General features: G+C 38.8%; 1 protein-coding gene across 2 annotated transcripts; it reads left to right on the top strand.

The window, feature by feature from the left end:
* Window positions 1-1,985: 1,985 nt before the first annotated feature.
* On the top strand, window positions 1,986-19,069 carry LOC124272975 (antiviral innate immune response receptor RIG-I-like). 2 transcript variants are annotated; one of them, XM_046708212.1, is made up of 16 exons: window positions 1,986-2,164; window positions 4,900-5,043; window positions 6,504-6,657; window positions 6,955-7,134; window positions 7,290-7,373; window positions 8,460-8,642; window positions 9,124-9,356; window positions 9,844-10,022; window positions 10,772-10,961; window positions 12,319-12,493; window positions 13,209-13,304; window positions 14,015-14,190; window positions 14,675-14,810; window positions 15,097-15,336; window positions 15,688-15,854; window positions 16,189-19,069. In XM_046708212.1, exons 3-15 carry the CDS (start codon window positions 6,567-6,569, stop codon window positions 15,801-15,803), a joined length of 2,079 nt encoding a protein of 692 aa, XP_046564168.1. In that variant the 5' UTR covers window positions 1,986-2,164; window positions 4,900-5,043; window positions 6,504-6,566; the 3' UTR covers window positions 15,804-15,854; window positions 16,189-19,069. The 2 variants fall into 2 exon arrangements, with proteins under 2 accessions (XP_046564168.1, XP_046564169.1); XM_046708213.1 differs by lacking the exons at window positions 1,986-2,164; window positions 4,900-5,043; window positions 6,504-6,657 and having other exon boundaries at window positions 7,093-7,176.
* The last annotated feature ends 4,515 nt before the right edge of the window (window positions 19,070-23,584 follow it).

Genomic DNA, 23,584 nt, shown 5'->3' on the forward strand with positions numbered 1-23,584 from the left:
TTTTCAGCGAATTCATTTAAAATTCCACCAGGGGTGTGACAGCAAGGTTACACGAATGTTCAGTTTGAGAAATATTTTAAAGTCATTTTTCAGTATCTGCTTTGGGATTTAATGTAGCTGAAAAAAATATTATTTTATTTGTATATTCAATGTATATTCTCATTTGTGATGATTAAACCCTATTAAGAAAATTAACATTATTGGAAATATAAGGTGAACAGCTGGTAATAATTACATTAGAATATGTCTTAAACAAATATGTTTTTCTCCTTCTTTTAGTTGTATCAAAGAGGTTTAATTCTTTAAAATAAATAAGTAACAAACCCAAAAACAACAACCTAGCAATACAGTGTACATGTGCTTCGGTGAATTTTAGAAACATTGGAATCAAACAGGGATAGAGTTATCGTTCTTGTTTAAGGTAGTTCTGTTGTTCATGCGCCAATATGAAATCCTTCCAGATGGGCACGAGTCGCTATTCGGCTTGTCCCGGAATAACACGAGTTAGGCACGAATGCTATATTACAGTTATATGGCGACAGTCTGTAAATAATGCAGTCTGGACCAGACAATCAAGTGATCAATAGCATGAACATCCATCTACGAAAGTGGGATACGGTGACATGTGAGCCAGTTCAGTGAGCCTGACCAAACAAGTGAAAGTGATGGGAATGAACAAAATATATCTGTTAATATAAAATATAAAATTGCTCCAACCACAGCATTATGGACTGTTCATAATTTATGGCTGGGGGTTGGGGGTGGGGGTTGGGTGGGTGTAAGTAAGTGACCCTCTGCATGTCATGTACAAAATATGTGCAAAAACAACCACCCCACCCACCTCCTAATTTTTAAGTATATTTAATTTGACATTTTTAAGTACAAAATTGCTGACCCCCACCAGTACATGTGTATAAAATTGCTGACCCCACCAGTACATGTGTACAAACTTGATGACCCCCTACCTCCCCAGAACAAGATGGGTGACCACTCACCCACCCTACCCTTAAAATCATCATCACTCCTGCAGACCATAAATTATGAACGGTCTCTAAACAGCCCACCGAGCACGGGTATTGGTCACAGGGTGGTTATCAACTTCTTTAATAGTTTCGCCACTCATTAATAAGTTTTTTTCGAGTGAACGTTATGATTTAAACATACATGTATTCATTTCCAATGAAAGGAACAGGACTGGTAAACAAGCATAAGCTTATATGAATACCGCGCCGGGATACAATGCAAGGAAGAGTAAATATGTCATGATGAATGTACAATGTGAATTATATATAAATGTTGCAAAAATGAAAAATGACACCAATCATTGTTAAACAGTATATGTTATATAAACAAAATATTTTGGGTCAAATCTACCTGTGAAATTTATAAACGAGTGCACTGAAATTTAAAGGTCTTTGTCAAAACACATATATGAAAAAATTAAAGAAATTCAAATAATACCATATCAATATATTCCACTTTAATACAAATTTCACTCGTCACACTAATTTAGCATTGTGTTGATACAGACTATGGCTCATCAGGACTGTGTTATCAAAACACTAACCCTAGTCAGCCAAATCCCACCTGTTTGGACAGAATCTGGCTAGGTGAGAGGACACCGTAGGGGATGATGATTGATCCAAAATAATAACACGCGTACGGGAGATTTGAACGAGTGTATCATGACGCGGCGAGAGGACCCAGGAAAGCTAATTTTGTCGTCATGAATAACGTAATTTGCAGACATATTAATTTATTCTACTTTTTGTTAAAGACATTGCTCCAAGGACAGGTCAGATGACAATGTAACTGCACTGACATAACCGTAATTTCAATACAACCCAAACACCGCACCTCCCTGAACACTAGGTCACTTTGACTGGCGACAACGACCATTATGCACATCATCCAATCAGAGGCCAAGAAATGCAGTGGATTTTCCAGTTTGCTAAAATTAGAAAGTCCTTGTTGACAGTTGTTGTAGAGCTAGGCGCGAGAGATATACGTGCCGCTATGGCAGAGGCGGCAACAGATAATTCTGTGAATACAGAATATGCAAATAACACCGCCTTTCTTGTGGAGAATGTTGACATATATCGGGAAATGATCATCAGGAAGGTTCGATGTGGTTCCTTCATCGGACGCATGTGTTTCCCTGAAAGTAAGTGTCTTAGAGAGCATGTATTTTATTTTCCCAGGAAACAGGTGTAACATATTATGAGAAGCTGACACATAGGTACATTATGCGCTGGTATATCGCTGTATCATACTTGATGACATATCGTTGCCATGGTGAAAGGCGATATATAATCTCTACATGTACACTCCGACGAAGCTTGCGATGGCCTGTCAGTGTCAAATCAGGATAGATATTTAGGTGGTTGTCATGCAGCGTGTTTCGTAGCTATGGAGTAGCGACCAGTGGAGTTTGGATAGTGCAATCAAACCAGCGTCGATCAACGACTATGTGTGTTTTGACCTGACAGGTGGGACAGCCATAAACCTACTTTCGGTTTCGTTTCATTGAAATACAGCACGTTTCCCCAAGTCAACTAGCAGCTAATCGATTTGTGTGTTCACAGTGCATTACGTACTCCACATACACTTGTATTGTTTGTGTGCAAACCCGTTTTTTCATCACACTGAGACCCAGGTGAGCCAGAGCATTTCATTTCTGTGATCACTTTCCCCACCGCCACCACCCAATCTATAAACAAAAAAAGGGATACCAGATATGTTCACTGAAGACAAATACATTTTAAATAGGTAAACAATCTACGCATAATTGAGATACCGCTAGAAGCAATGAGTCAGGAAAGATGGTAGGTACGTAGGTAAGATAACCTAGGTAAGATAGGTCTACACCTATTCGAGTGAGTGAGTGAGTGAGTTTGAGTTTACGCCGCGTTTAGCAATATTCCAACAATCACGGTGGGGGGACACCAGAAATGGGCTTCACACATTGTAACTATGTGGGGAATGGAACCAGCTTGACGAGCGAACACTTTAACCAGTAGGCTACCCCACCGCCCCTACACACATTCGAAACCTATTTTTATACTGCCTATGGCAATGTCTGGTTGTCCTAGGCAGTTAGTAATGTTCGTATGTTTTGAAAGAATTTCTTGAACGTTCAATGGATATTTTTTTACAAACTTCGAATTTTAACGAAAGTACGCGATATGAATCTTATAGGTAGTTTAAAAGTCTTATTGAACCCGAAAAATACCTTTTCGTACTAACGTCTGGAAAATTACGTGACGTAGTTGTCAGATTTAAATATTATTGATAGAAGTAGAAAAATAGAGAAAATAGAAATGAAAGGACTTGTATGTTATCTAAAAGAGGCATAGAGAATGAAACCCACTTTGTCTTTACATATCTTACTTTTACGAACCTGAGAATTCTGTATATATACCTAAAATGTACTTACTTACTTTATTGATTAATCTTCTTTTATGGCCCCTATAAATGATACCGATATTCTACGCCTGTCATTGTATTTATAGCATGTAACAATCTTAGAAAATAACGCATTATGAAATCATGTATTATCCAAATTGATGTAATACTGCATGTAATATCAAATTATGTAAGTTACTGTATATTGTGTAAACTATGTATGTGGGCAGGAACTCGAAAATACAATATACTTCTTTTGGTTCTTCTTCGTCTTCTTCTGCTTCAGGAAAGATATGTGGCACAACAATGAGACTGGGATAAATAATGGCCCTACTATTTAAAAAAAAGTTTTTAAGTAAAAGCCCAACACAGATGCCGGAGTAATGACTTATGTAATAAAGTTTTGTATTAAAAGGATGACGTAGGTCCATTGAGCTCTGGAGTCACGTATATTTTGTTCCCTGATAATGGGCAAAACAAAAGAAAACTGCATGAAAAGGTTTGGCATTTTGATGAGTATAATGGTAGTTGCTTGTCCGTTTGACGGGTTTTTTTCACACCCGTAATTATCAGCTGGTACCAATATCACAGAAATGTACCCATTCCAACTTCACAAATAGGATTTAAACTATCGAAGCACACAGAGTATCTCTTCAAGACCTAAACATTGAATGTGTCTCATGTTAGCTATTACAACAAAGAGTGAGTACGGTTTTACGCCTTTAGCAATATTCCAGTAATATCACGGCGAGGGACACCAGAAATGGGTTACAACAAATTATGGATAGGGACAGGGTTTTGTCAGCGCTGTTTACAGTCCGTTTGAGTCAGAAACGGACCGATGAATTGCAAATTTTATCATTGTACAAAATTGCCACATAAATATAAATAGTACACATGTTTATCATTTACTAATACCCAACAGCTTTCTTATATTTGAAAATTTTCCGGACTCCACCAAAAAAGTTGTTTAAGAAACTAACATCACCGAAAACGCAAAAGTTGTTATCTGTCGCGGCGGGGTGAAACCGCAGAAACGGAACAGCCACTATCTCGTCGTGCACGGGATACACTTGCCTGATGAAAAATGAAGTTGAATGCTGTCGTGAAACAGTTGATGATTAAAGTGTACGATTTTTGCCGTGCTGAAGCCGAAAGGGGCAAACCATTTTATGCCATTAATAAATTCCGTAAGCGGGCAGCAAAAGCTTTAGGAGTATCAGCAAGGGTACTGACAAATGTTCTCGAACACAAACATTGTGAGGGTGATGCGACGCAGGTAGGGGTCGTGTCAAAATCACACAAATTAAAACATTTGGAAAACAAATACATGTCGCTGAAATTTTTAAAAAAGACATTTGAAGCAAGAACACAACCTCAGAGTATCCAAGTACACACAATGATAAAGTTTGCAATTCATCGGTCCGTTTCTGACTCAAACGGACTGTAGCTTTAGTTCATTGTGCAGCTATTGATGACTCATTACTCAAACAGGCTTTGGGGCGAAAATCGGAGACATACTGGAGAATGAAAACATGGATCGACAGATGAAAGCTACGACTATATTCCTGGACTACCTCAAGGAACGGAAGGATCCCCGGGACTATCAGCTGTTTATGCAACTGCTGGAACAGAATGGTATGAAATTGTCAACATGTGTGTAACATTAAATGTACCGTAATCTGCATATATATTGAAAAGCAAAATAATGTTGTGTTAGTGCGAACTCTTCCATTTTCCACAAAAAACACAAAACATTTCAAACTTCAATCTCAAACAATTCTTTATTGGGCAATACAGGTTATACGACCACGATTCATGATTTCCTCAAAGTTGACTTCCGGTGTATATTTAAAACAAATTGGTTCAAATACTCCATTGGTACTTAAATGTCATATCCAATATTCCGACGTTTCTTTTGATTTTCAGTATATAAAGAACAATCCTATAACAAACTGACGAATGTAACGAACTGTGTTATTGTCCTGGCCACTTGCTTCATACTTTAGTTAGAGTACATATAACGAACTACGGTTATAACGAAATGAAATAAGGGATCCTTTGAAGACAGTTTAAATCAGTTTACTGTGTTTCTGTTTATAATCAGTTGAGTAGGACTGACACCACAACATACCTTAAATGATCACACCTTGTCACCTTTAATGGTCCATCGCACAAGAACGTGGTCACAACAACCTATGTAACATTGTGAACACAAACGCACGCGCACATACACGCATGAACAGACTCACACACACGCAAGCGCCACCACACACACACATTCTCTCCCACACGCACACACACGTGCTGAAAATGACACTAACAATTGCAGAGTCAGCAAACTTCAGGTAATCGGACACACTTCAGGGTTGTTCCATTGGTACTAGCTGCTCTTCAGGTGGATTTTCACCAGTGCTCCGTCAGGTTAATAAAGAACATTTCAGGATCGTCCTTTGGTGGGAAGTTTAATTTGTAAATAGGATGTCATCTGTTTTGACAGCCACAAAAGGTAAAGAGTAACATAAGTTCATGTGTGTGAAGGTCAGTCAGATGGAATTTCAAGGAAAAGTGATTGCCATTAGTAATATGTGTTACTGCTGAGGAGTTATTTACAACTTCAAAATAACTAAAGCCATGACATTAAATAACATTAGTTTACATCCATTTGTCTCTATTTCTTCAACCTGTTACCACTGCATTGGGAGATATCACGGGGAGTGTCATGCATTTTGACAATGCACAAATATTTCCTTACATGTACCAATGGTAATCTTTTGCGATGAATCTCACAGTTCCATCTTTTAGAACCTCATGGACTTCACCATAACAATGTTAATTCCGACTGTTTTGATCAAATACAACCCTTATTAAGCTGGATCTGTTTTAAGTCAGGCTAGTATTCATTTTTTCGCTTTCTATGACAATACATATTTTGTAGTTTAGAGGTGAAACAAACACACAACTGCAGATATCACGATATTCATTACACAAGATCTGAGCTTACTAATAAAATACGAAATTCAAGCTGAACCTTACTTAGTTCTTCCAGCTGAATTTTGAATATACAAAGAAGTCATTTTTAATTCTGTTGATTTCAGGTTATGAAGCCTTAGCAGGATTCCTGAAGGGGAGAACCGGATCTCGACAAAGATGCAGACCACATGAGACTCTTGAAGTTCTTTGTTGAGGACATCAGTAACAAAATAGATGTTGAGGCTCTCTATCCGTGCCTTGTTCAGGACAACTGGTTGGGTAAGTTGTCAGAACTTCAAACTGTGTGCATTAAGTGCTGACTTACTTATCTGAATACCTCGAACTTGCTCTATTGAGGAAGAAGTTAATAATTTGCTAATTAAAACGATACGCGTGGATGTCAATACACTGACGACGTAAACCAAACCTTCCATCTAATCATCAAATATGCGTGTAAGTATTATAAATATGAGAACACCAGTTGTACATTAATCGAAGACATGTTAATTTATCACATCAACACAGTCGTTTGAGACGAAATGAACCGTATTCATATACCGCCCTTTCTTGTACCAGATGACGAAGATGCTCACCGCCTGAGAAACATAGCTGCAACAACAGGTAGGATCCCTGCAGCCCGGTGGCTGGTTCTGATGATCCTTCCTCGCCGCAAGCGTCACTGGCTCAAACTGTTTCTTCAGCTTCTACGGGATCATGGCTTCGACGAACTTGTTGAATGGATCGAAGGAGATGTCAGTGAGTGACTCCTGTGGTGTCCTTGAGTCGAATGTGCTGCTGGTACGCTTACTCACCAATAATGTATATGTTCTAATAGAATCCTTAAAATGATGAAAACAAATGTTAATATGAGAAGATTTGTCCTTGATGAAGGGTTACATCTTTATATTTAGGTAGTCCAGGCTGTCCTGACAGTAGCAGTTCTCCTGATGACGACACAAGAAGCGATGGCACATGTTCAATGGATACCTTGTCAGGTATGCAACAATATGACGAAGATCCCGATGAAATGGTATACGCTGTCATCCTACATATGCTCATTCTCGGACTTCCTATTAATTCCAAAGATATTCTGAGCGACATCTGTAATGAAGACTATAATGAGGATCGCATTTCTCTGTTGGTCAGACTTTCCACTCCTGGTTTACCAAGCCTTCATTATTCATTTGAAACAAAGTGCCACTTTGGCCTGAAAAGAACATTCACTTCTCCCTATCTAGAAATACCCACAACATTAACATATTTTTATTTATATTATTACAATGACTAGCTGTATCTTAATACCTAAAAATTGCAGAGGAATTGTATACACTTAAGGTTCCTGCGTAAAGAAACAAATGTTGTTTTTTAACTATATTCCCTGCCTCCAGTCTATACATAGAAGTCCAGCTACAAAAGTCATGAAGGGCCCTTTTCACCAGCACCATTGGAAATATCCGTCCTCTTATCACCATTGAAGCTGCTCATTCTCGTTTGGGATAACTCGTCGTCACTAGATAGACTAGTGTAACAGCCTCTATACTGGTGTTGCTGACATTCTCCTTGATAAGCTATAGACGGTCAACAATAGAGAAGCCCGGATAGTAGGCTGCTAAACTGAGTAGCATCACACCAGTGCCCAAATAACTACATTGTTTAAATTCAAGACACCCAGTCTCTTTATGGTCAGACTCCACCGTTCATATCAGAGCTAATCTCTTCCAATGTTCCAGACCGTGAACATCACTCACAGTGCCAAACTCTGAGCGTACCACACTACAAACAAAACACTTTAGGTCACATATCGTTTTCGTACGTTGCCCGGGTCTAGTGGAACTCTCTACCCGTTAACCGAAACGTATCTGAACCTCCGGATACACCCAAGCTAAAGACTCACCTGTTTACTATAATTGATGAACATCTGCCTCACTGATTGCTGTACAAATGTAGGTATGTATTTAAATGTTGCTCCGTAAACATGCCTCCGGGTGTGGATTTGTGCGAAGCAGGAATGTACACCATTATTATGAACTGTTTTAACCTTGCCAATACAAACGTTTCTTTATTGATGTGTTGAATATAAGCTTCAGGTGATGCATACAGCTTCGAAAACAATTTGGATCCCAACCCACACGAAGACCAAAGTCTTCATCAGTTTACGTATCTTGAGAAAACGGGACCAAAACGTGGCGACCTTCCAGGACTCCCCCGTAAGGATAGACGCATGGTTGACAAGTGGGCCGAGAAGACTTTAGACATACCAAGAGGTACGAGCTATTATACTATGTTATGGATAATAGATGTCATACTTTTCCCGGTGATTGTCAAGAGATACCGTCTGCTCTTTTGAAAGAAGATGAATGCCTCTGACATTTTACTTATCTGTCAATTTGGTTACTTTCTTTATTCACCCGTTTGATCCTGGTCAGAAGTGGTATTCAACAACCCATGCTTGTCGTAAGATGCGACTAAGGGGATCGGTTGGTTGATACATGTCATCGTATCCCAATTGCGTAGATCGAAGTTCATGCTGTTGATCACTGAGTTGTCAGGTCCAAACTCAATTTTTTCTGACCGCCGGCATACAGCTGGAATATTAATATTGCTGAGTGCGGGGTAAAACTCAACTCACTCACTTTCTTTATTTGATACTCTATTTTGCATCAGTTCTAAAGTTGTCAGACAAAATTGAAATGCATCGAACTGACTTACATCTTGGGACGTATATGGTATGCATGTTCCTTTCAGACATTGACGATGGGAGTGTGGTTTCAAGCATCGAGGACAACGCACTCCAAGACCTCAACGAGTATGACTTTGTTTCACATGACCTAATGGAGACACGAGCTAACGTAATCAAACCTCTCGAAAACCGACCTTACCAAGACGAATTGGTGAATGCAGCAGCCGACGGGAACAACGTCATCATTGTAGCACCTACTGGATGCGGAAAGACAGTGGTGGCTCTCAGAATCATGCAGGTATTTTCTGAACAAAACAATAAATGCCACCACTTTGTAATTTAAAAAAAAATGTATACACGATTTTGATCACAAACACTCTTGGACAAAAATTAATATCCCACGTGTATCACCTCTAGCTGCTTAGATGTTGGCATACACACGATGTCATTCCCGATATGACTAAACATTTAATCTTATGTGTATGTCTTGCTCAATCAATTTGATGGAGAGGGCTTTTCTAAGTTCTAATATGTTTAAAAACAATCAATTTACCATCCAAGTACATGGTCCACTGATACTGTCCGTACAGCGTTCATTATCATACTATGACCCTTATACACTGATTCATATTAGGATTTACAAAAAGAAGTGAGACACAAACAACGGACTTTAAAAATTCAGTTTCGTCATGGACTTTGTGAATGGTGGTCAAATTGACAGTGTGTATGGCTTCTGTCAGTTTCATTGGTAAAGTGATAGTGATGATCGTTTGCTCTCTGTACAGGAGCACCTTGAGAAGAAGCAAGGTCTCGGGAAAGTTGTCTTTTTTGCCAATGAGGTTACGCTTGTGGACCAGCAGTATGAGATGTGTAAAGGACATATAGAAGACTCGATCAAGATCGAAATGATTGTTGGGGAAACAAAAGGAAAGAGCAAAATACCCATTGGGGATTTTATCAGACAGTGAGTGCACATTACATTTACCACAATGGACACTTGATCTACACGAATCGGAATGACGAATTGGCTTTGAGGGTCATAATTAAACACCAATAGTATGACATGTACCAATCTAATCTTGTCAGTGATGACTGGAGTTCATTAAAACTACATTCTGGAACATTTATCTCAGAAATGTAAGATGTTATTCAACAGCGAGAGAATCAGCCAATATTATGCGTAGAGGAATAAAAGATATATGTCTCACCTCTGCTATATATTGATGAAACTCAATTCTGTAGATACGTGCACAATGTGCATTATCTGCAACAATATGATAGTGGTCCATTCGCGGGCATTGTGTAAAGGGCCCTCCTTGTATTTAACATCGTCGGAAACAGTTGTTTGTGCGTTCGAATCCCATACTATATTTCTTTTTCGATCAAACCAACCCGTGCTCGAGGGATTCACCTAAATGATAAACATCTGAGGCTTGTATCACTTCGGGTTTTACACTGAAATCAAGTGTCAAAGGTTCATTTAGCCAAACTCACTTACTCACATAAACCGCTTCGGGGTTGGGCTGGCTGGTAATCATAGCATGTTAAGTCGAGTCATTATTATACCACTTTGGTTCTTCCCAAACTCACACATGATTATCTATTCATGATTTTCGCAGTTTCAGTTTACGTATGGTACAAAATGCATCTTCTACACCTCTTTGTAGGTGTGAAAAACTCAGATGCCTTCAGTCACTGCTTTCTGTTTTTCAGAACTGACCTCTTGTTCGTGACACCACAGATCATTGTAGATGCCATTGCAGATAAAGCCATCGACTCCTTGTCGATTTTTACCCTTCTTGTGTTTGACGAGTGTCACCATGTGTTGTCCAATCACCCTACCAACAGGGTCATGACTAAATACCTCGACCTCAAACTGGAAGGAATGGCATCTTTGCCACAGGTTTGTAGCACCTGAAACTGGAAGGAATGGCACCTTTGCCACAGGTTTGTAGCACCTGAAACTGGAAGGAATGGCACCTTTGCCACAGGTTTGTAGCACCTGAAACTGGAAGGAATGGCACCTTTGCCACAGGTTTGTAGCACCTGAAACTGGAAGGAATGGCACCTTTGCCACAGGTTTGTAGCACCTGAAACTGTAAAGGTTGTGCATGACATTGGATATTCATGAAATACATCTATCGCCAAAGATACCTTTTCAACTTTGAGTGGGATCGTGGTACGTGCGTGTGCATGCGTGTGCGTGCGTGTGTGCTGAGGGCTTGAGTTAGTGTTTCGGAACTGGTTTGTTTGTTGTGGTGGTGGCGTGTGTTTTTTTTGGCTGGTGTGCGTGTATTGTGAGGCTGGATGTGTTTGCGGGGATAGATGTACGTGGGTGCATTGCCGATGTGTGTTTGGGGTAGAGTGTGAGCTGGGGAAGAGTGTGTGTCCCATGTATCCCTTTGGAATCGCTTTAAGGCCACATGTACACGTGCGTATCTTTTATTGTTGAGTATACGTCCATTTATTAAGATCATAACTTCGTTGACGGCGAAGTGAGGGTAACTAGGGTCACATGCCCGTTTAATCAACATCAGCGTTTATGAATATTTCAGTGAATGACAACATGACAGGGCTTCACATGGAACTGAAACAAAACGAAGGTACATTTTAATCAATACAGTCCTTGTCAGTAAAAGTACGAGCCTGAATCTTATGACGATTACAAGAGCAAGCAGTAATTTCACATATAATTTCACACATTTCGTTATAAAGTTACAGAGCTATTTTGGATATTCATCATAAGGGTCACCTACTCCAATTCACAACATCTGAATAAATTTCTATCTCAATATTTTTAAGAGCAAATCTCATAGATTAATTGCCTGTCACCGTAGCCGGGAGGGACAAAGCTCATAATATTAACCCCTGTTCCGATGCCATATTGTATATGTTACAGGTCGGCGTGATATTGCAGGACTATATTCACTTCTAGAAGAGACACTTTTGCGTTATTGTCCTTACAATATCAAACCTAACCATAACACGATATTACTGAAAAATGAAAATAGCTGTGTGGCGTTGAACTTGATTCACTCGTTGCAGGTAAGGTGGTGGGGTGACATTGCTGAAATATGAATATTGCTCTGGAGGCGCTTAACCCATGATGACTCGTTGTACTTGGTTTGTCGACATTGCTGAAATATAAATATTGCTCTGCGTGGTGTTGAACTACGTTGACTCGTTGTACATGGTTGGGTGACATTGTCGAAATATGAATATTGCTTTGTCTGGTGTTAAACTGTGCTGACTCGTTGTAGGTGGTTGGGCTCACAGCATCCGTTGGAGTAGGGAAGAAGAAGGAAGCAACGTTAAAGAAAGGAGCTATCAGTCACATCAGAGCCCTGTGTGCCACACTGGATGCTACAGGGGGCTTGGTGACAGTGAGGAGGAACAAGGAGAATCTAGACGAATACACCCATTTCGTGGAGACAGGTAATGTGTTCCAAACACTTTACATTTGCATCTGTAACCAAAGTTGTATCGACAAATACGGTCCTCATAAAATATTCAAGGCGACCTCCTGCTACAAATGTACTACTTTCACGTTGTTAATATTAGGGCTGTGTTTTGGCAAATAAATTATATTGCAATATATTGCGATTCTTCGGTATTTCGATGTATATTGCGATATTTGAAATCTAGAATTTATATTTGATTTTGAGTGATTGCATTATGTTTTTCGTACATTTATTGTGATTAAAATATAGTGTTTTGTTAATTGATTACAATGGAAAGCTCAGAGTCAGATTTTAACGTAAACCATAGAGATAATCACAAAATCATATACTATCATCATGTATCGTTTGAAAAGCGTATTGCGATATACCGATATAATCGTGTTGTACTAGATAATATACGTCTAAATACAAGTATATCACGTTTCAACTTTTACATATCAATAAACAATTCATGACACAAATTGTAAAGCATTACACGAGAGACGCAGTGTCAACGACTTATGTATAGCACGTTATATTTTGCAAAAGTAATCTCTACTGGAAATGAATAAAAGATCGGTCAGACACGCTGACTGTGTTGCTGTATGTCATCGTACACAAATACATTTGATTGATGCTCATCATGACTGTATTACTCACCTAAACAACAAACAACACTATATTTATCTTAATGCTTTCTTATGATTAAGCTATCAAGATGACAAAGGAACGACCGTCCGACCCCTTTAAGCAAGCCGTGGAGGCCATTATGGCGGAGATTGAAACACGTATGACAAGTCAGGAGCGTAAGTAAAGTTTATACAACGTTCTATATCTATAACACATACTATACAAATGTACAAATCATAAGCCCGTGTTGTTTCATGTGGATCCATAAATTTCACTGGTCCATATAATTTCATGTAAATTTCACTGCTAGCTTGCCCTTTAAAACAAACGATATCTGTGTCCGATGGTAGTCACGACATGGCACTCTTGTTCTTCAACGTGTAACGTTCAATAGGACATTATCTTCTTGATGACGAAGCTGTTTAGGTATATCATTGTCCACATTCCACATGCAATGAAGATGCCGTTTCCTCTGTCGTGTGAGACGAATTTCAGAGTTCGTGGTTTGTTGGGTTCCATGTGTCACGATCATTCAACATCGTACAGCATAATTTTGGCGCCCACGACTGTGTTCATCATAGTTTGTCCTACAGAAATCACTTTCAGCCGTAACAGAAGCACCAAACCTAAATTACGAACACATTCCTGTTGAAAACACATATCTGGTTCGCTGATCATTGTTTCAAATCACTCACGTAAACGAATTTTATCCACCCACATGCATGTAAAATGGAAAATGCGTAGAGTTCATATGCAAAGATTTAGTTTGACATTCGTCAGGACATGCTGGATGTCCGAAAAGTCTGATCTGAGGGAAGAGTTCCTATTCTTCTGATTGGCACTTGCTTGCATTTCCAATTTCACTATTTGACTTTTCTGTTCCTAGCCTACCTTGGATTTGATAGAGAGGACGAACCACTTGGAGGCAGGTTTAAGGCATCTGCAATCAGAGGTACAATGACATACCACCAATGGCTCAGTAAGCTGTACTATACCGTTATTCCTGCCATAAGAAGTGCCAGCTTTCGTCGTTCGTTCATCACATGTGTTCAGCATCTCATCGTGAGTATATACATAACATACACGCATATAAACACGGCAAATATTTATGAAGTTTTGCCAATGTACACAAAATATAACGAGGCCCTTCATACTCATGAAAATTCAATTTTATTAAATACCCTGGATCGCTCCAACATGGATGTATGTATGTATGTATGTATGTATGTATGTATGTATGTATGTATGTATGTATGTATGTATGTATGTGTGTATGTATGACTTAGTGTGTGTGTGTGTACGTATGTACGTACGTATGTGCGTATGTACGCGCGTTCACACGGAGTTGTATGCTTAGTCTGAACGATTCCTCACCATGGTCTTAGATTTCATCAGAATGGTAGCCCAATACTTGTGTGATCTAAACCCGCTTACATATACACATATAGCACGACTGACCCTTTGTGTGTTTATTTTCTCACCTTTCTGCACCAGTCTCGATTTGTGATGTTACTGTTATTGACAAATGTAAAATTGCCATTCTCAGATATATAACCAGTCGTTATTCATCAACCAACATTGCCGAGCTCGCGACGGGATGCTTGTCATTGAGAAGGCCTTCGGTGACAGTGTGGCGAATGTCGGATGTGATACAGAGAATTGGCTCAACGGACTGTACAAAGGTACGATGTCAATATCAACTGCCTTTACAAAGTTACACGATCAATATCTAAACACTCCACACAGGTATGAGATCAATATCAACAAACTCTACACGGGTCATAAAGAAATGTGTAATACCAATTTCTTTAAATAGCTGAATATGTCCAGCACCAGACGAGCGAATGCGATTATAAAACTATTCTCTCGTTTCCTAAACTGGGTCGTACAGGGGAGCAAGTATATTTATGTATACACAACTGGTAAATTTTGGGCGGCATTTTAGGTTTGTATCTTAAATTGTTGCAGAAAATCGATGGAGGCTTGAAGCAGAATCGAAATCCCATGCATTCTCGAACCCACGCCTGATCTTACTGAAGCTGGAAGTGATGAATCAAGTAAAAAAGAATCAGACTTCAAGGATTTTGATTCTTGTGAAATTGCGTTCACTCGCTGGCGCCCTCTGTCGAGTGTTGACTGAGACCACGGAGACTAAACATCTAAACCCGGTGATCGTCACAGGCTGTGGAGCACCAAGTGATGCAGGAGGTAGGTGTTAGACAATGAAGTACCAAAATAGACTTAGTGAGCAACCAGTATGCCACGCAAGTGACACAAACTGCTTCCAGTTAGCGTGATGTTATTCGGATTCAAAAATGTCAAAACGTGTGATCCGGGAATGGGCGATTGCGCTTTGTGCGAGAGATGAGGCGATTAGGCTTCGTGCGAAACATATCATTAATTTTATCACCTATGGTTAACACCGAGCACAGCAATATATCAAATTGTGTTGATTTTTTCAAAAAGTATTATGTTGCCAGAACTGCCTTGACAAATCCAAAAGTATTCTGCTTCAAAAAGACATACCGAAGTCGAATGTTAGACTTGATATTGTTCCAGGCATGACCCGTCCTCAGCAGATTGAAGCTGTAAAAGCTTCAAGTGGGGCACAAGTCGTGTGGCAGTTGCAACTTCTGTGGCTGAGGAGGGAATGGACATCACGACGTGCAGTCTAGTCATCAGATACGAGTATGTGTCTGACGAGATAGGGATGATCCAAGCAAGAGGTAAGAGGTTTTTAATGAGTATCAATTCGATTTTACTTTACAAGATTGATATGTTTATTTCAAAACACGATTTGTGTTTATCTGCAGTTTTCACAAATTTGAGTCGACTTAGTAGACTGAAACAAGATGTTCTACACACCAGCTTACTAAGTCGACTCAGTTCATGAGTAGGTTTGCGTCAATTCGGAAGTGTCAGAAACATAGGAAATCGGTTCAAATCCCAGCTCTGCCCTCATTATTTGTCGAGGTTTATTTTTGTCGGCTCTGTTCAACTGCAGTCTGCTCCATATTATAGGCACCATGTATATCATGTCCACTTTCTGTGTTTGTCAAGGTCGAGCATCGCGTGTTGAGGATGGCACGTACTGTCTCATAACCGGGAACCCTTTGTTGGCGAGACAAGAAGAAACCAACGCCGTGTTGGAGACCATTATGAATGACGCAGTTGATGCCTTACAAAAGGAGCTCGACGAAGATCCCGCCACCTTCCGTCAGTCGATAGATCAAATCCAAAGGAAGCAAAAACTTGAGAGAGAGCGACAAAAAAGTACTTTCTCTAAAGGGTCCGAAAAGCCTTGCGACATATCGACTCAAGTGCTTCAAATGCGATGTGTACATATGTGACTCGTCTGATATACGAATTGTGAACTCGTGTCATCATATGGTGGTGACGTCCAATATTGGCAAGTTAATCACAGTGAAAAGTAAGAAATCCATTGTGATTGACGACTTAAAGAAGGTCAGTAAAATTCACTGCAAGAAGTGCAATCATGAGTGGGGCTCTGGGATGGTGTACAGGGATGTCAAATGGGTTGTGTTGGCCATTAAAAATCTAATGGCTTACGACAGTCGTAATAAGCAACATCATCGCAAGGTATGGAAGGACGCGCCCTTCGACTGTTTGGAAATGACGGATCACGACATACAGACTTACAGAGAATCATTTTGAGTGATAAAATATTTCTTAAATGAACATGCTCAACCAGAATTCATCGATGCGTTTATACTTGGATCTTGAATTTGTTGCGTGTGTACAGTAATGTTTATCATTCAGTTGCCTACCACATGAAACAACACAATCTGAACTTTTCAACTGCGACACTTCATGTCGTTTCAGACTGTAAATAGTTTGTCTTCTCAAATCTTGAACTGTTTTGCAGTCTTCAATTATCATTGGGCAAGATCCACATCGAAATGTGTGACGTTCTGTTGCACCTGAAAGGAATTGTTTGAGATGTACTTGTGCGTAGAAGTTTACCCTCACATGCACGTTAAACCGGAGCTACTGATTCGCATTTCATCAGTTTGTTTGCTATTCGACGCCACACTCAGCAATATTCAAGCTATATATTGACGAATAATCGAATATGGTCCAGGCAATCCAGTGACTGACATCATGAACATCGATCTACGCAAATGGGATACGATGGCATGTGCCTTACGACCACCATGGGCTGCTGAAGACCAATTATAACCCGAATCCTCAAGGGTGATGCGTGTGCCTGTGCGTATGCGTGGTGCGTGTGCGTGTGCGTTTTAGTGTGTTAGCTCACATAAAATAGGGATTGTGTATGGAGTTTGTATGTATTCAGAATAATTCACTTGTATAGCGCCTAAGTTCCAGGCTAGGCCTGCTCAACGGCGCTTTTGAGGAAAGCAGTGGAAAAAGTTATTGGCTAAACCAAAATATTTTTAGAGACTTTTAGGATTGAACAGAGTCAGCAGATTTGATGTTCATTGGGATGGAGTTCCAGAGTCGAGGAGCATATACATAGAAGGCATTTTCAGCGAGTTGAGTAAATGTTGATGGGATGGAGAGTTGCTGCTTGGTTGAGGATCTGAGAGTTCTTGCGGGCTGGTACAGATTAAGAAGGTTTTTGAGATACTGTGGTGAGGAGTCCACATTAAGTGTGGAGTACGTGAGAAGAAGACGTTTGAAGACGTTGTTGTAATGTCAAAGAAAACTTGTTTCGTATATAATTATTACAGGATAACGTATATATGCGTTAAAATGTATTTCACTACGAACCTATTTCAGATGGAAGATAATTGAAATACTATTAAAAGGAGCAATCGTATAGTGTTCACTTTGGGGTAGGTTCGTTTCAGTCTCTTACCACAGTGGAATGGAGGAGGCATGCTTTTACCACCATACCTATAAGTAGGATTTAACAAAAGGTTTCAAGCTTTCCAGCCTAAAAGTTAATATCGAATGGCCAGAATGTCTAGATTTGGAAAATTCTTCAAAGAGTGAGCGAGTATAGTTTTACTCAGCTTTTAGCAATATTCAAGCAATATCACGGAGCTGATGTGAGGAATCGAATCCGAGTCTTAAGCATGACGAGCAAACGCTTTAACCACCGCCCACCGCCCATCGCCCACCGCCCGCCCACGCCTCACCTTCCCTATTCTTCTAAAGAATGTCATTTCAAGCTTAATTAAAGGGTCACAGGATAATATAACTAAACAAATGTGTTTGAGGAATGTACATGTGTTGGTGTGATTATCAGTAAGATTATGTCATGTCATGTAGTTTTTGCAATACAGTTGTGTTTGGTATTATTGTGAAACAACTTCAGAATTAAGGCTGATCCGTGCGTTTTGGGAAACGATCAAATGAAGCGTCCCATAAATATCACTATTTCGGGGCATGCCTCGAAATGAACTAGTGATTGAATGGGTTCAGATGCCACATCACGCATCGTAGAAATGTCAGGAACTTAATATTTGACGTGACAGATTCTGTGCATTAACATGCAGGCTACCTCAGCACACGTAGAAAGGTAGACATGATCCCAAGTATTTGCTAGAAATACTAAATGATAGGGCGGGATATCAATATTGTTAGTGAAAACCATAATACTTATATTGTGATATTGTTAGACTCAACGACTGGAGATGGCGATTAGCAGTTGGACCTACTACCATTCTCGCGGTAATTCTATGAAATGGCTGAGAAACATGTTTAATCATTTCAGGTACATACTTGTAGTTGATGTCGTGACACTGTCCTGGCTGTGGTTTTACTGGTTTACCAGGAGAAATCATTACGTATACAATCTACATACATGAATTGTTACTTTTCTTTTCGTATATCTTCATGTATTATATTCTATTTATGAATTGTAACTTGTTTTTCTCCAACAAAATTTGTTTGAAACATTGTAATTATAAGAGGAGCCAGTATATATTGAAATAAACTTCTGTAACACAAACGTGCTAGTGTTATTTGTCAGCAAACAGAATCTCTCTTATCAATGCAATTTGTATACTTTATTTGAAACATGCTTGATTCCGAAGTTTAACACTTGTAGCCTCTGACGAAAAGAGCTGATTTGACCTCACCGAACTTGTATGATCATAAATTATTTCCTGGATTTCATCTCCTTTTTATTCTTTGATACTTTGATACAACATCAGGTGAAGCCTAATATACAGTTTACTGGACCAGAACAATCCCCGAAACGTTGTATCAAAGATTAAAAAGAAGACGAAATGCAGATAATTCTTTATGTTCATCAAATAGCATCTTCTAAAATGCCAATCAAGCATCTAAACCGAACCTTTATGATCACAGGTACACATTTTCATGGCTACATATCGTTTGTTTTTCAAAGCAACTAAAATTGGCCTCCTTGGTTGCCAAAAGAATGTCTTAGGTGCATTCTGTTTCGGAAATTTAACAAAAACAGATCTAGTTATATGACGTTCACATTTTCCATATTCAGTTCTGTAAAGATCATGAATAGTCCTTCAGTTCTTTGAATCGCAATAGTGGTTGTATGTTCAATGCAGTGTGGCCACTGATCAGGGGTACTACTGATGTAGTAAAGCCTTGATTGTAAATCAAGATCAAACGTTGGGTATAGAATACAGTATCCAGAATGGATATACTGAAACCCTGGCTTTAACTAGATCATGATCTTGTTTGGGAGATATAGAATCAGAAACACGCGGTGAAACGGCGATTGTTTTAAGATATTGAGTCCTGGGTCATGCTTTGGTGCAGTCAATCCACAATTGAATGATAGCCATGAGGTCATTGAATCACGCTCGGTCATATTTGACTCTATATATCTTAAGAATATTCATTTAATGAAGTAAAATTAGCTATTAAAGTTGAAACACGAGGACGCTGACGTCAATTATGTGTAATGTGACGCAAGAAGTGTATCGCCTGTGGGGCGGTGGGGTAGCCTTGTGTTTAAAGCGTTGGCTCGTAACGCCGAAGACCCGGGTTCGATTCCCCGCATGTGTGACACATTTCTGGTGTTCTCTGTCGTGATATTGCTGGAATATTATTTAAAGGGGCGTAAAACTAAACTCACTCACTCCAATCTTACTGAAATACTGTTTAAGGACAGGACAAAGGTTTAAGACATACGTTTGTCCTGCTTCCTTCCTTTTTTCATATGTAAATCTGTGAAAGACATGTACATCTCCACGGGTCACATCGCTGTGGGATTAACATTAACATGGTGCAGCAAAGAAGAAGTAAACTCCTTCAAGATACAAGATAAATGTTCTGTGCCAGCACCCGTTGAAGCTTAGCATCCATCATTTCATATGAATTGCTTGGTAAACTGACAGAGACGAATGTTTCATCGTACATTCACGTTCAAAGGCTGAAAATGAACATTTCTTTTTTCAAAGATAAAAGCCACACCGTTCAGAAATGAAAGATTATGTGTTCCATATTTTTTATCCCTTCCTTTACTCCTTGGCTAAAGCGGGGGAACATGTGGCACACACTCGCAGATTTAGCAAAACATCGAAAGGGCAAATATGCACAGAACAAGGTTTTGAAACAGTTCAGAATTCCAATAGCATCAAATAAGTTACTTCCCTTTGATAGTCCACACTCTGATTTTCATTTGAAAAAAAAGAAATTATGATTCTTTAAAAGGTTAAAAGGTAGAAGAAAGGTAGATGCAAGTGCATTGACGAAAGGTAGATAGAACTGCATTGAGGAAAGGTAGATAGAAATGCATAGAGAAAGGGTAGATAGAAATGCATTGAGGAAAGGTAGATAGAATTGCATAAAGAAAGGGTAGATGGAAATGCATTGAGGAAAGGTAGATAGAAATGCTGAGAAGAAAGGTAGATAGAAATACATTGAAGAAAGTAAGATAGAGGTCAATAGACGAAAGGTAGATATAAATTCATAGAAGAAAGGTAGATAGAAATACATTAAAGAAAGGTAGATAGAAATGTATTGAGGAACGGTAGTTAGAAATGCACGGGGAAAGGGTAGATAGAAATGCATAGAAGAAAGGTAGATAGAAATGTACGTGGAAAGGGTAGATAGAAATGCATAGTGTTTTTATTCATTTGTTGTAGCATTTAATACAGAATCATTTTTTTCGCCGTGAAGTGTAATGAGACAGACAACATACACTAAGGTCGCACTTGAGGATTATAAGACAAAAATATAAAGACGGGCGTTTCATTCTATCAAATTAATGAAGATGGAAATATTATCGAGTAAAAACGATTTCCTCTTTGGTGATCAGTCTATACTTATACTATCAATTGCGCTTGCGTGTAGCGCAGCAGAGGTCACGAACCAGTCAAGAATTATTGGATATCATCCGGTTACTAACGGGAGAAAAACAATAACAAAAGCAACAACCAGTCCACGGACATTGCTCTGGATCAGTGGCCATTTAAAGTCACATCGACAGTATTTCAGCCATATCGTGACTAAGATAGTTGTAAATTTATAAATGAATAAAATCAATACTTACCTGTCTGCAAAGGACAGTAAAATAACAAGAACATCACAGTTATAAATGTAAAGCTAGTATGAAAATCTAAAACATCTGAAGTATGAAAGACAATCAAGATAAAAACAGGCTATAGATCGCCAACAAATGAAGGTAGGTCATCATACTAGGGACGATAGGGACTTACAGTACTTTTGCTTCCTGCTGGATGTACACCATCCATTAAGCTACTAGCAATTTTAGACAATCTAGCCATAAATTAAAGCCTATGTTTGAACAACATACTATATTCAAAGGATTAACAATAGGTTATTTTCATTGCCTTCTAAATTTGCTTTTTTCAACAGAACCGAGAATATCATGAAAGTATTTATCACGTATGTTATCTTAGCTGGCAAATGAGACACGCCACCAGTGTTTAACAAATGAAACCTACGTGATCTATTGAAAGGCAAACGTGGGTTATAATATCCCGAAACGCTGAGATAGTTTTAAACATTAGCTTGTTACAAAGACATCGATCAATTTTCTTACAGCTTAAGATGTATAGGACATTGTTCCTATTTGTGGATATTGACGGAAATATTCTTGGAACAAGGTACCTGTCGGATATTATACATATAACTTTGTAATTACGATACTTGCATATCGTTTTCATTCATTGGGTGTCGCAGGAACGCATGAGGCGTCAGTGGTTACTGATCAATTTTTTCCATGCGTAAACCATATATCCGACAAAACGGCAAACAATTATTCCAAAGTGCTATTATTTGTTCTACACATATAGTAAAAGCTGCGACTAAACTAACAAGAGATTGGAATAAATAGTTTCTGATCAAATAAATTTCATTCAATCATGGCACCCCACAAAAATTGAAGTTATATTATTGATGTTTTTTTAACCGTATAACAGCAAGATTTGTGAAAAATGTGCGAACAACTTGATTAGTAGTTTCCTGCAAGAAGTTTACAAGAACATGCATTCACATAGTAAGTACTATATCTCTGGTTAATTTTCATTTAATCATTGTTTTGATTGATGAATTCTGATTAGTATGTTTTGTGGATAGATGCATTTTAACGATTGGTAGTTTAGATTAGTAACTTAGATTGTTAGTGCCTGTATCCTCAAGGGAGGGTTAACGTATTATAAATTATTGTCCTCCTGAGAGGGTAGGTCCGTAGGTAGGTAAGTCCCGAAAACATTCAAAAGAAATTTAAATTTACCAGGGTTTTATTAAAACGTGGTATCTTTGTAATTTCAAATCAATGGTGATCTACCTTCAGTTGTTGGCGCAAATTCTATAGCCCATTTGTATAGTGTATTGTCCCTAATACTCATATATTTTTAAAGTTAAATGCTAGTTTTAATACCTCAAATTGTGATCTTCTAATTGTTTTACTGTTCTTTGTAGACAGATTTTATATAATCTATTGTTAACATATTAACTGTTTTAGTCACGATATGGCTGAAATATTGCCGATGTGACCATGAATTTTAACTCACACACTATATAATATCTCTGTTTAGAAACTGTGCATAGCAGAACGAAAATCATCATGTATATACGTTATCTCAGATTTAACTTTTTGCTGATTTTACTGGTTTGTTATTACCTGTTCATTTAACTGAAATTGCTGAAGGGATACTATATGGCTTTTACTGTGCATTATAAATACGTTCATCGATAGCTTCACGATTTAAGTCTTGCAAGCATTAGTCCATAACAAAAACACTTGTCAGTTTGGCTGTCCCTCGTTAGCGTATATCCTTTGTTATAATAGACAGCTTTTCACTTCGATGTGTGTTTTTACTGTGCATTTATAAAGACGTTCATCGATAGCTTCACGATTTAAATCTTGCAAGCATTAGTCCACAACAAAAACACGTCATACCAAAAGACTTTAAAATACTTTTGCTTGTTGGTCCCTGCCTTGCGCTCGGCATTAATGGGTACAACAAGGACTGGTCGGCTCGGAGTCAGTATAATGTGTCTGAGTGGG

The sequence above is a fragment of the Haliotis rubra genome, unplaced genomic scaffold (assembly GCF_003918875.1).
Source record: "Haliotis rubra isolate DU_JTF1 unplaced genomic scaffold, ASM391887v1 Scf175, whole genome shotgun sequence".
NCBI classification, from domain to species: Eukaryota; Metazoa; Mollusca; class Gastropoda; order Lepetellida; family Haliotidae; genus Haliotis; species Haliotis rubra.